At 34.5% G+C, this 14,111-nt stretch overlaps 1 protein-coding gene across 3 annotated transcripts in view; it reads right to left on the bottom strand.

The window, feature by feature from the left end:
* The window catches only part of LOC134248861 (mirror-image polydactyly gene 1 protein-like), a 46,617-nt gene that overhangs the window by 7,874 nt on the left and 24,632 nt on the right, over nt 1-14,111 (bottom strand). For 2 of the 3 annotated variants that reach the window (XM_062731245.1, XM_062731243.1), the window contains exons 3-9: nt 10,284-10,396; nt 9,550-10,166; nt 9,244-9,352; nt 6,559-6,688; nt 4,423-4,486; nt 947-1,108; nt 84-158 (exon numbers count right to left, since the gene is read on the bottom strand). In XM_062731245.1, the coding sequence (XP_062587229.1) occupies nt 84-158; nt 947-1,108; nt 4,423-4,486; nt 6,559-6,688; nt 9,244-9,352; nt 9,550-10,166; nt 10,284-10,396 (1,270 nt within the window). Of the gene's footprint in view, nt 1-83; nt 159-946; nt 1,109-4,422; nt 4,487-6,558; nt 6,689-9,243; nt 9,353-9,549; nt 10,167-10,283; nt 10,397-13,320; nt 13,439-14,111 lie in introns of those variants that run through there. The other variant, XM_062731244.1, reaches the window with a different exon arrangement.

Below are 14,111 nucleotides of genomic sequence, written 5' to 3'. Positions count from 1 at the left end.
CTGCCTAGATCAATTGTGCAACTTCAGTGTTTCTCTTTTGAACTTTTTTTTTTATAAAAAAGTTGATAAAAGTATATAATTACCCTTAGATGTTGCTCGTTGTTTGAAGTTGTGTTTTCTTTTTGATACTTTAACAATTCCTCTTCGAGCTTTCTTGCCTGCAGAAGAATGGGTGCATTTATAAGCAGTTTTTTATGTCTAGACAGTATTGAAAATAAAAACCGATGTTATTAACAGATAAAATCAATATTATTGGAGGCAAAACCATCTAAAACATAAAGGATTATATAACAAAGAAAAGTCATTGACAAGGGATATCCTCCAACTCCTGAAATTATAGGTTATAAAAACAGAAGAACTTTTTGTTTTTGGGAAAACTCATGCTGAGATAGTTTTTAGAGTTATGTAAAGTCACCCTAAAATGAAGAATTATTTGTATAATATACATAAGAGTACAAAAAACAGTGAAAATAGACAATCACTTCCAAGTCAAAACCTTGTGCAAAATAGCACGTACGAAATACAATTAGAGCATGCATTTTTTTAATAATTTGTGGCAGTTTTGAGCACTGAAAGGTCTCAATCTATGTGTGTCACAGAGATTACTCGCTATTCATGGTTTTGAACACATAGTGATGCATACGGTGTTTTACTCTTTCTTTATGAAAAGCTTCACAAATGAAGTATTTTAAAATAATTCAAGCTTTATTATTTTTTCTCATAAAAAATACATTAAATTGTAGCCTAATATTTTTTTGAGTTTCATTTTGTTTTCTGTACGCATATCTTAAAATGTAGATGCAAATAGATTCCTACTTCTATTTAAAAAAATGCTCGATTTATATCAAGTTCTCTGATTCTACCTAACGGAGTTTTTCCATAGTTTGTGACTGATTATAATCAGACAATAATCGTATTAATGAACAAAACAAACTGAGTAGATTACCCTTGACAAAGCAATGTCTCTCTCCTCCAGCAAAGTGTTCATTTCCTCCTCAGTTATCTCCCTTTGTCGTTGTTTGACCAGTTCTAATCGCCGTAGAAATGAGTTGTATTTCTTGTCTACCCCATAGTTTGAGTCGATCTGGGACAATAAATTGTCAATGCCCTGAAAGGGAAATGAAGAGGACCACTTTTATTCTTTGCAACACTCATCATTTTATGTACCAAGATTTTTCAAATTCAAGGACGATTTATCTTTAAATATTTGCTGTGAAAAAAATCTAAAATCTTGTAAAAATGCAATTAGACGGAAGTTTTTAAATACTTGAACAAAGAATATGTAACATCCAAGTTGTAGCCAACCAATAGGGTGAGAATTTTAAAAGTTGAAACAGTAATGATATTTTCTTATACTGACAATTAATCAAAGACCAGATGAAGAAAAAACAATGAAGTTTTATTGAAATCAGAACAAAACTGTTAAAGTAGTATCATTTTCAAAATTATCTGATAGGATATTCAATTAGAATATTTCTACAATCTAATCTTTGCTCTGTTGTGAAATATACAGTCAGTGTCAATGACTGTTCAGTGTGACATAAATATAAGTACGTTGCCATATAATCAACTGAAAGTCCATGATATTGAAAGAATTGTAATCAAGTTACCACAGCAATTAATCAGTAAAGCTAAAAATTTGCATTTTAACAGTTATATCAGATCGCTAGAAATGACATTATCCATATTTTATCCAAACCACTGAAGACCAGGATCACGACAAAAAGACACTTATTCACACATAGTGTACCGTATATGTATATTATTAGCTCACCTGAGCCGAAGGCTCAAGTGAGCTTTTCTGATCAAAATCTGTCCGTTGTCTGTCGTTGTCGTCGTCGTAGTCAAACTTTTCACATTTTCATCTTCTTCTCACCACTGGGCCATAACCAAACTTAGCACAAAGTATCCTTGGATGAAGGGGATTCAAGTTTGTTCAAATGAAGGGCCACACCCTTTTCCAAGGGGAGATAATCATGAATTTGTTAAAAATTATGGCATGTTTAAAAAATCTTCTTCTCCAGATGGGCCAGGAAAGATGAATAATCATCCTCAGGTAGTGTAAATTCATTTGTTCATTTTAGGAAAAATCTTTAAAAATCTTCTTCTCCAGAACCACTGGGCCAGGAAAGATGAAACTCATGTGGAATCATCCTTAGGTAGTGTAGATTCAAGTTTGTTCAAATCATGACCGGGCAAGGTTAAAATGGCCGATTTTACATAGGAATATATAAGAAAAATCTTTAAAAATCTTCTTCTCAAGAACCACTAGGACAGGAAAGATGAAACTAATGTGGAATCATCCTCAGGTAGTGTAGATTCAATTTTGTTCAAATCATTGGGGCCAAAATGGCCGACCCAAGTTTTTCATAGGAATATATAAGAAAAATCTTTAAAAATCTTCTCCTCCAGAACACTGGGCCAGTGGAATCCAAGTTTGTTCATATGTATATTTTACATATAATAAAAATCTTTAAAAATCTTCTTCTCCAGAACCACTGGGCTAGGAAAGATTTGTAGATTCAAATTTGTTCAAATCATGGCCCCAGGGGCAAGGGTGGGGCCAAAATGGCCGACCCAAGTTTTACATAGGGATATATAGGGAAACCTTTTAAAATCTTCCTTTCAAGTACTTCAAAGCTATGATTAGTGATACCCGGGGTATTTATATGGAATCATCCTCAGATAGTGTAGATTCTAGTTTGTTCAAATGATGAACGCCTGGAAGGGGGGGGGGGGGGTATATGTGCTCAGGTGAGCGCTGTGGCCCCTGGGCCTCTTGTTATATATAATACATTTATTTGGAGATTAAAACTGTCAGGTGCTAGGACCCCTGTCCTTACATCAAGCTGTGAGGGACAAAGTTGTCAGATCTCTCTGTGGTGAGAACCCCATCCATTCCCAGGATCCAATCCCCCACAGCCCCCAAAACCAGCGCCAAGTCTAAGACAGTTCTAAGGCTGCTCAGCCTTCAGTTTATTGATTATATATATGTACGGTATTTAAAAGTTTACGAGGGGTCTTTATCCAAGATAGTGGAAGACAAGCAAAAATAAAGCTGTGCTTTTTTTTCAAACAAATTGCCAAGTATGATGTCCCCTTAATCCCCTTTAACCACCAAGACTATATTGAGTTGTTTGCAAATACTGAATTTCATGTTCTACAGGATTAAACTTCTGGTAGATCAATAATCAACATAAATCTCTCGCCCCATCTGACCAAAGTTTTAAAAATTTAATCATAGTTCAGGGTATATACCATAAATCTACGTATTAACTCTGATGCTTATTAGGATTTTGCCAGAATAAAGAAATTCCAGCAATGAGTAATAACTGTTACATGGGCGCTCTTCAGGGAGTGAAATTTTAATAACCCCCAAACATGGAAATTTATTCTCATTGGCCAAGCCTGTGACATTTACGAGAACTTATATGTTATCAGTATTATTGAGGGAACAAAATGGAAATCAATTTTACTAATATAACACAATAATAAATTAACTCTTGGTTGGTTTAGAGCACTTTGTGTCTGCTAAAGCTGTATTCTCATACTTAATATTCTGATTGTCCTCAAAACTATTCGCAATTCTTTTTTTTTTTATTTACAGACTTCAGATCTTTTTCTCTTCTTTTTTTTCCAAGGAAGATTATTTATGTAAATAATAAAAACTAAAAATAGTACACTTATAATTTTTATACTCACAGGCATGATTACACTTAATAAAAATAAGGATAAGCAGCAATCAAACTGTTACTTTTCAAACCACTTAGCATATAGTATTCCGTTAGCAGTCCTATCTTTTGATGTTATCTCTATTCTTAACAATAAAGACTCTGAGAGACAGATATAATCCCGTACACTCCCCTGACAAAGGGTGGGATGGAGGGGACATGTTTGTCATCTACCTGGTTACCATGGCAGCCGGTAACGAGTGACAGATGGACAGACAGACACTGGGGCGAAATAGCTGCCTCAACCAGCTACAGAAATATTACTTCTCCGACAACAGCCGGGCTGTAACATTGCTTCACTGCCACATTGATAACCTCCTGACTTTATAATTGTAATAAATTAATAAAACCAAGGGACTGTGCTTAAGAATCAATTAAAAGCTGGGCATGACTCAAAACTTCAAAAGATGGCAACAAGATATGAATAATACATGTGCTCTCTCTCATATCCCATATTTTACATACAAAGTCATCTAAGAGCTTCACTATGTTCAATTTTGTTGATGCTACGTTAATTCAGTGAGCATTATCTAGGATATCTGTTTTATAATTCTGAAAAATGAACAGCATCTTTGAAGATTGTCATCTGAGTGATGTTCTATAATAACAGTACTATATGAAACTTTATAGGTAGGAAAAATTGTAATAAGGGTCCACATATTAATCAAATTAAGAATAGAATGTCCTTCACCTCGGTGACCTCGTCCTCCTCAGGGTCATCAAAATCTGATAAGTCCGTGTTGTCTGAGTAACCCCTGAAACAGGAAAAAAGGAAATCCCTTCAATCAAGGTTTTCACAAAAAACAGCAAATATTATCAATTCAGTATATCAAGGTATAAAAAAATGTGGCATTTAATAAACATATTTATACCAGTTTATAGCAAAATTTGTCACTCTGCATTCAAAAATAACACCCAAGAAAAAGATTCATCTTTCCACAATATACAGATTTCTCTTAATGATGGAGTCTATTGGGATTATTTTCTAGACTTACATGTATTCGTCCACTACGTTTTTCATAATGACATAATGACAGTGTATATCAGGATTATTTTCGTGACTTACTCATCCAGTAGATTTCTTGTAATGACATTTATATCAGAAATATTTTCGTGACTTACTCCTCCAGTCTTCTCGTAATGACAGAGTATATCGGGATTTTTTTTTTGACTTACCCGTCCAGTCTTCTCTTAATGACAGTGTATATCGGGATTATTTTCGTGACTTACTCGTCCATAAGATTTCTCTTTATGACGGAGTATATCGGGATTATTTTCGCGACTTACCCATCCAGTCTTCTCCTAATGACAGATTTTATCAGGATTATTTTTTGACTTAATCATCCAGTCTTCTCGTAATGACAGAGTATATCGGGATTTTTTTTTTTTTTTTTTTTTTTTTTTAAAAGTTCAACATTTTATTTAGAAAAACAAAACATCATATACATGTTACACACAGTGCATTTGATTTGATAAGTTGAACAATTACATTCTTTCTATTTGTCATGTAAAAATCATATGGAATAATTTATCACAAAATATCAAAATGAAGAAAAGTCATTAACAAATACAGCTGATTATCTTATGTATGATTGTGTAGGTTTTATCAAAATTTAATGAAAAAAAGTCCTAAAAAAATACAGCTGATTATCATATGTATACTTGTATATAGGTACCCTTATATATCTGGGAGACCTCACCTCACTCGTAATGACAGAGTATATCGGGATTATTTTTTGACTTACCCGTCCAGTCTTCTCTTAATGACAGTGTATATCGGGATTATTTTCGTGACTTACTCGTCCATTAGATTTCTCTTTATGACGGAGTATATCGGGATTATTTTCGCGACTTACCCATCCAGTCTTCTCCTAATGACAGATTTTATCAGGATTATTTTTTGACTTAATCATCCAGTCTTCTCGTAATGACAGAGTATATCGGGATTATATTTTTGACCTACCCGTCCAGTCTTATCGTAATGATAGAGTATATCGGGATTATTTTTTTGACTTACCCGTCCAGTCTTCTCGTAATGATAGAGTATATCGGGATTATTTTTTTGACTTATCTGTCCAGTCTTCTCGTAATGATAGAGTATATTGGGATTATTTTTTTGACCTACCTGTCCAGTCTTCTCGTAATGACAGAGTATATCGGGATTATTTTTTTGACTTACCCGTCCAGTCTTCTCGTAATGATAGAGTATATCGGGACTATTTTTTTGACTTACCCGTCCAGTCTTCTCGTAATGATAGAGTATATCGGGATTATTTTTTTGACTTACCTGTCCAGTCTTCTCGTAATGATAGAGTATATCGGGATTATTTTTTTGACTTACCCGTCCAGTCTTCTCGTAATGATAGAGTATATCGGGATTATTTTTTTGACCTACCTGTCCAGTCTTCTTGTAATGACAGAGTATATCGGGATTATTTTCGGGACTTACTCGTCCAGTCTTCTCGTAATGACAGAGTATATCGGGATTATTTTCTTGACTTACCCGTCCAGTCTTCTCGTAATGATAGAGTATATCGGGACTATTTTTTTGACTTACCCGTCCAGTCTTCTCGTAATGATAGAGTATATCGGGATTATTTTTTTGACTTACCCGTCCAGTCTTCTCGTAATGATAGAGTATATCGGGATTATTTTTTTGACTTACCCGTCCAGTCTTCTCGTAATGATAGAGTATATCGGGATTATTTTTTTGACCTACCTGTCCAGTCTTCTTGTAATGACAGAGTATATCGGGATTATTTTCGGGACTTACTCGTCCAGTCTTCTCGTAATGACAGAGTATATCGGGATTATTTTCTTGACTTACTCGTCCAGTCTTCGTTCCAGCTCCCTCAGTCTCCTTAATGCTTCCTCCTTCTCCTGGCTGTTCAGCTTCATCCTTCCCATCATGCTCTCTTCCCTCTTCCTCTGGGCTGTGTGGACTTCCTGTACCATACCTAGCAATAAAAATACAACTCTGAGTCAATATCTTCCTTATAATCAAATCATAATAATTAAAGTACTGATAAAGTGCTGAAAGATGAGGTCAAAATAATAAATTTCATGATTTAACAAATATCCTTTCTGATGAAAGATAGGGTTTAATACTTATGTAATTTTTTTTTCAAACTTTCAAGTTTAACATAAATTTACAAATGTTACAAATGTTGCAAAAATTATATCTTCAGTCTGTAAAAGATATATATCAGTCACTACTAGTTAAGCAATCTTTTCTATACTGACTGAATTTCAAAGGACTCTATGACATTTCTAAAGGTGAACAAACTATGATGCGTATATAAGCATTCCAATTACTGTATACAGGGCTATTTTTGCCCTGCTTTATTTTTGCCCTTTCAAACAATTTTGCCCCATTTTAAATTCATCCAGTCACAATTTTTTTTGAAGAAAATATACTGTACTATTTAAATTTGTGCTCTCCTTTTTAAATTCACCCAACCAAAGTAAGGGCAAAAGGGGCAAAAATAAAACGGAGGCGTAATAAAAACTACACTATCTCTTATGTTCGATTCAGGGATTTCACATTTTGATCAAAGTATATTATGCAAGGTTTGCATTTTGATGCTTTGATTAACAGTACACAGATAGACTGGTCACCTGACTGCCTCTAAAAACTTAACTCCCACACCTTGCAGGTAATCAAATCATTTTAAGATCAAGATTTATTAGCATGAAATTTATGGAAAACTTCCCAATATATATATGATTTTGTACATTAGCTGTTTGAATTTTTTGTAGGATTTTCTTTATAAGCTTATGTCTTTTTGTATCTATATTCCTTGTACAATGTCATTCCTGCAGAAAAAGCAGTTTCAATCATTAGAAAGTCAGCAAGTATAATAGTTGATCATATTTTTTTTTTCATTTCTCTGTTAATTGACATTTTTGCACAGTATTAAGTAGTGTGCAAAAACAAAAAAATGGTAAAATAAGCACATTCAAACCAAGTTAATAGGTATACATAGATGACATTTGCAAACTTAACCATTATTGAGACTGTAAAAAGTTGACCAATTACTATAGATTAAGTGCTAAAATTGCATGCATTATTCAATTGAGTAAATCAGTTATCATTGAAATCGAAAATGCCATGCATGAGAATTAATAAAGCATTAGAGAATTTAGCCTCTATCACTGACATATAACATTCATGAAGCAACAATTTATGTTCTGATACGAGACAACCCGGGAAAATATAAGTCTGTCAAAAAAAAAAAATCACCAATAGTGACTAGATAATTTATAAAGCAATCTATTGCTTAATTATCCAAAAGAGTGAAATAAGTCAATTCTCCAAAAGCAAACTTAAAGATGGTTAATCCCCAAGAGCTAGGCTGCTGAAGCAGGTCTAGGTGAAGCGTAATGGAGGCCTAGACTGATGGTTGACAGCTTGATTTACGCTGATAGGCCTCGAGAATGAGACTTCAAAGTCCAACATTGTCATCCGTAATGAGAAATGCTGCAACACGATTAATCGCGGATGATCAATACGTGTTCTGATAGGAAAATGAAATAGGCTGGCAAGCGATTCATCACCAAGGAAAAACTTCTCCCATTTTTTGATTCTTCGTGAATCAATATACCTGGACATCACGGGGAGAAAATATGACACTTCAGTCCTCAATTAATGGCGGCTCCCACAGCAGTCATGATTAAGGTATCGCACGAAAATTAATAAGAATGGTAAAGTGATTTGATTGTCGACTCATTTCAAAACGGCTGTATGAATGCTTATAATTGGTATTGATTATACCGGGAGTGAGAGAAGGAGGAATGAAGAGGGGGAATGAAGGACGGAGAGGACAATCTCTCCTTTAAATCAATGTCCGTAACACAGGCTCTAATGAGGAATTCCTATTGTAGGCTTCAAACATGGCTACTTAAGCACTATCACTTTACAAATATCTCCTAATGCAACTTATCTCTCACTTTTGTGTGCAGCGGGAGAAATTGACCAGGGCTCACAAAGTATTGTTCAAAAATTGATTTCCAAATATCTACTCATTAAAATCTACCTCAAATGCAATTAAGATTTTATCAAAAAGCAGTTAACATCAAACAGTTCAAATCAAGTCAAATTGTGCTCATCTAATTTTTCAGACCGTTTGAATGAAATGAAATGAAGATTTGTCCCGAACACAAAGTATTATTAGGAACCACTAATTGAAGGTCTCTTTACAACAGACAGTTAATTAAACCATTCAGGAAACATGATAAAACCATTGAAGATATGGTAATTCAAAATATTCATATTTTTAATATACATTCTACACATGATATTTATAATTAACAAAGTTGCCACTTGATGTCAATTTTCCTCTCAGACACCCTCCACCCCCCACCCACATTTAATTTGAGATAACAAAGTTTCATTGTATGAATATGTACAAAAAAATATCAGTTAAATTTTCAAAATTAGATATCTTTATGAGAATTTTTATAAAAGGTGTAAATTTTGCTGTGACCTCCACACTAGTATCATTACAAGTACCTGCTGCAGCAGAGGAGTCCGTGCTTCCCTTAGCGTCCACCTCTTTTGTTTTCAGCTTCAGACAAGAAGTTTCCAGATCATGTTCACACTGGGCCAGCTTCTCTGCTAACTGTATAACAATAGATGTAACATCTTAGAAAGTTACTCTTCTATTTAAAAATTCAAAAATATTCCTTAATCTTTGTATTAAATATAATGACTGTTCTGAGACACACTTGAAAAGTTTGACCTCAATTTATTTTGAGTACACAGTTTCATCATTGACGTTTGAAATATATCTAGACATACACTGTAAAAAAAACTTACTCTTTTGTTTTGTGCTTTTGCAGCATCGAGTTCAGACAGTAGAAGAGATATTTGTTTGGTCTGGTCTGTAGTACTACTGGATGCCGCAAGTCCATAACCATGTGAGTACGCAGGAAACAGGCCAGGTGATGAAGATTGCACTTGGAGGGAACTATGAGGTAGAAATGGGGCACTTCTTAGGGGGGATGCTGCAGCAAAAGGGCTGTAGCCTGTCTGGGGCCCTAACCCATTGGAGGGCTGCTGGTCACATGACTTGGCCTCTTTTTGAGGACTTGAATTGAGGTCAGTCATTTCTAATGGGGCATCTACATTTTCTGAAGAGGCAGTGGTTGAATCTTGGGAGACAATGGTTTCTTCAGAGCCCTGAGCCCCTGGGTTCTGCTGAAGACTGGAGGTAAAAGCGGGTCTTATTGGCTGACCCCTGGGGGAACCCATGTTGTAGGAAAACAAGGAGGGACTTAGGTAGCCTGCAGGGTAGGGTTGGTTGAGGTACATGGGAGAATGCATAAAGGAGGGTGTGTAGTTTCCAAAGGGGTTATATGAGAACTGTGTAGGGTTTGTCATGGAGGATGTCATTGGTCTTCTGGGGGGACTGGATGGTGTTGTTCCCACAGGTGCTACGAAAAAAAATAACCTCACGTCAGAAGGGTGACATATAAAACTGTACTCATACAATCTGTGTGTCTCTTTCTTTCTTTTTTGTTTGGAAAGTTTCAGACATGTACATGTTATACCTGAGGGTGAAGCCTTTTTCTTGTCATGTGACTGGTCCTCCTTATCAGGGATAATCTGGTTCTCGATTTCTGAGATATCATGTGCAGCATTACTGACAGCTGCTGATGTAGAGCTGAAAGATCAAATTGTCAATAAGTGATTAGTCTGCTCTCTTGCATAATGTGTTTTTTTTCATTTTCAATATTTGTTACAATTAGTGTACAAGCTTTTGACATACACTTTTAAATAGTTCAATAGTAGATCAAAAAGGTCACCACATGTTACAAAATTCAATAAAGCCTGAGTGTACAGAGTTCAACATCTACAAAGTATGAAGAACTATCATTATATTTTGCTTTGTCTGCTAAACTCACTCAGTCAGATTAGATAGTGTAATAGTGTTGAGATGATGTCCACATACTCTTGGAATAGGACAAGGGAAAGAAGTGTCTGCATGGATCAATTAATTTGGAATCCTCGCAGAATACTGCATTGGGCTTCATACATAGATATTTTTTAGCTAAGATCACTGCATACCTTTTGACAATGAATACTGAATTAATCAAGCGCTATTTGCTTATGCAGTTGGGCTTTGCTTCACTGATACAGAATAGTATGAATTTGGATGTCCACTAAACTACATGTTCTTTATAATTCTTCAAGCATTTTACCCTCCATATTTTGCATCCTAAAATATCTTGCTTTGGTCTCTTAGCATTTGAAATAATAAATAAATGTTTGACTGTAATTAAATTTCACAAAACAACAGACAAATGGATGCATGGATTTCCAATGGTACATCTTGTTTTCCCAGAATATTTGAAATGTTTTTTTTATTTTTTAACTTTTATAACATAAACCTAGATGTTTTCTACTAGGTAAGATTTTGTTATTTCAATGTTAATATAATTGGTAAGTGATTTATTTTTACAGATATAAAGAATTCACCAAACATGCTATATGTAGTGTATTATGAACCTCTGTTGGTATTATTTGCTTGGTGATAAATTTTACGAAACTTAATTTATGTTCATTACAATTTTTCCCTGTACAATTAGTTTGATGTTTACAGTATTGTTTTACTTGTTTGCTTATTTTATCTTTTTTGTTTTAACACTTCTGTGAAAATATAACTTGGTCTTTTTAAAGCATATGATGGCAAGTAAACACTTGTTTTTCACTGGTTGATAAATTGATTGATTATTGTCATAAGCATTTCAAAACAAATTCACCTGAAGTCAAATATCGCCTTTTTTACCTTTAATACAAGACAAAACATTAAAACAGTATCACAGATATGTTGTATCAAAGTAAACACTGGGGTTACACTCACTGAACACCGAGGTTCAGGCTTTCATTCAACCCCTCTCCTAGTCTGTTTGAATTTGACAATAAAATTACCATGATATAATCTTATGTATACAGCAGTTCAAACTAATTAAGACAGTTCCAAACAAGATTATATCTGATAATCTCTATCTATGTTTGGATCTCCCAGAGTAAATATACACAAGAATCCCAAGTCAAATAAGAGATGATTTAGCCTGTGTTCAGCATTGTTAGGATCGTGTTCTATATGTGTGGTGGATATAAAAATTATATGATATATTGAACAGAATATTTTAAATGGCCTCTGTGTCTGCCTGATTAAATATCAAACCCATCAGTGTGTGTTGATAGACTTGTCACAATTTTCCTGTGAAATATGGCACAAATACACTACCACAATGAAAACACATAGCATGGGGCTCTAAACAGAGTTAGGGAACTACATGAATTCACAATAATATCAGAAGTTTTTGTGTAAGATAATATTTGCCATCAGTAATCAAATAGCTGGCCTCCATGATGAGTTGATGCTTTGTGAGTTGATTCTAACAGTTATAAAGTTTGTTTGACAAACATGCACAACAATCTCTCCAGCCCTGATTCGTTGGGTCCTTACTGTGTAGCTCTTGCTTGTCTATGTTGAATCAGAAAATATTTGTACAAGATAAAATAAGCAAATTCCCCCTAAAACTCAAATATGATCAGTGCTGATCAGATGCTTGTTGACACTACACTGTATCAATGTTAATTCAAGCATTCTCCTGACTTTGTGTAAACTCAAATTGGAGATAAATTGAACTAAATATGTTTGAAAATCTTAGTGATGTTGTCAACAACATGTTTGCAGTTCCTAAGTTTATCATGATTACATTTGTTTAAGATATTTTTTTAATGTCTGTTGATTGTTGGCCAAACATCAGATACAAATGTTGACTAGTTGTTCAAACACCATCAATGGGGATCTGCTGTTGTCACTTATCTAGAAGTGAATTAACTTATACAGAACAAAATATAAGGCTTCACACTTCTTTACTGCAGATTATAACAAAGCACTGAGGCAAGATCAACATTTTTCTTCCTTAAAAAATAAAATTTTGAAAATTATATTATGTATCAGGATCATTTCAGAGACCCTAAGCCATTTTAGTTGGAAGCTTGAGGGTGCAGACTGGCCATCAATAATGGAATGGAAAGACAATTAATAAAGAGTGAAATTGTCCTTCAATATAGTTGAGGAGTTCCTGTCCAATTATTGCTTTGGAAACTATGGTAAATATATACCCAATTCATATATGTACCATTAAAATGAATCTATCATTTTATAAATTTGACAAGATTACTTTTGTAAGTACAGTATGCTGCTGAAGTATTGCAGCATGTATCCAGCAAGAATTGGTTAAAATCCATCCTTTCCAATTTCACTTTGTAAAAGGAGAGCTTATTAAGTAGTCATGCTTTTTAAAAGTCTATCCAGTGCAATTAGATATAGATGCAATTAAAATGAATGATACCGACAGTTAGATTTTTTGATGAACAGAAAATGATTGGTCAAATCCAGAGACACCTCTTTGTGTACCTGATATAAATGTAATAAATCCTTCAGCTCTAATCAACGCAGACCATTAGATTAAATTACAGATTTCACATAACAATTCTAATGTAATTTTCCTGAACTGGCAAAATGATGCTTGATTAATTTTGATTAAAGACCCTGATAAAATTTATTACTTTGCAGGTTCAGGGAAGATCAAATCTTGATGTTCATCATCTACCATTCAGTCGCAGGGTCATCAATCACATATAAAGTCCCTAGGATCGGACCAGTCTTATCATTTGTTTTGCTTCTCTTTGCAATTTTTACAGCAGCTGGAATAGAAAAACAGTTCTAATAGGAAAATTCTATTTAACCCTTTGTTGGAAGGGATAAAGCGATTTGTGCTGGGAGATCCCCTCATTTTTCTCCCGTCCTTTCCTTTAGTTAATTAAGGTATGCGGACAAATTCACCTCAGTAAACAGAAGAGAATTACTTGTTATTGACTTAAGCAGAATTGCACAAATTTCATCCAATATAATAGAAAGAGCCCGTGTTTGCTTTAAGCAAGACCCTGACAGGACAAGCACTTGCCTTCACATCATTTGCAAAATTTTGATCAGTTTCTCCTAAACGCTTAACCTAGAGGGGATTATTCCGAGGCTTAACTATCAATTTATCGGGCTCACCAATCAGTCTCAGCTTACATCCACGGAACGGACTGCAAGGGATCATGGGAGGAAGTGGACAGTGTACGGGGCTAAGGAATGGATATTGTAACATACTGTTAAGAATAGACTGCATGAGTGAACAAGAAGCCAACTTCCATGAAATACATATCTGATTACATTGTAGTTGATATTACAATTATAGCCAATAGACAAGTACAAATGTAAGCAATAGTTTTCAGTTTTCCCAAAGATCTGACTAAACCAAACTGACTGCTTCAAGAAACAAGAGGCCCATGGGCCTTATAGGTCACCTGAG

Source organism: Saccostrea cucullata, unplaced genomic scaffold (assembly GCF_032062105.1).
Source record: "Saccostrea cucullata isolate Sc308-1 unplaced genomic scaffold, CSIRO_AGI_Scuc_v1 ctg62, whole genome shotgun sequence".
NCBI lineage: Eukaryota > Metazoa > Mollusca > Bivalvia > Ostreida > Ostreidae > Saccostrea > Saccostrea cuccullata.
This window is presented reverse-complemented; position numbering and strand designations above follow the sequence as displayed.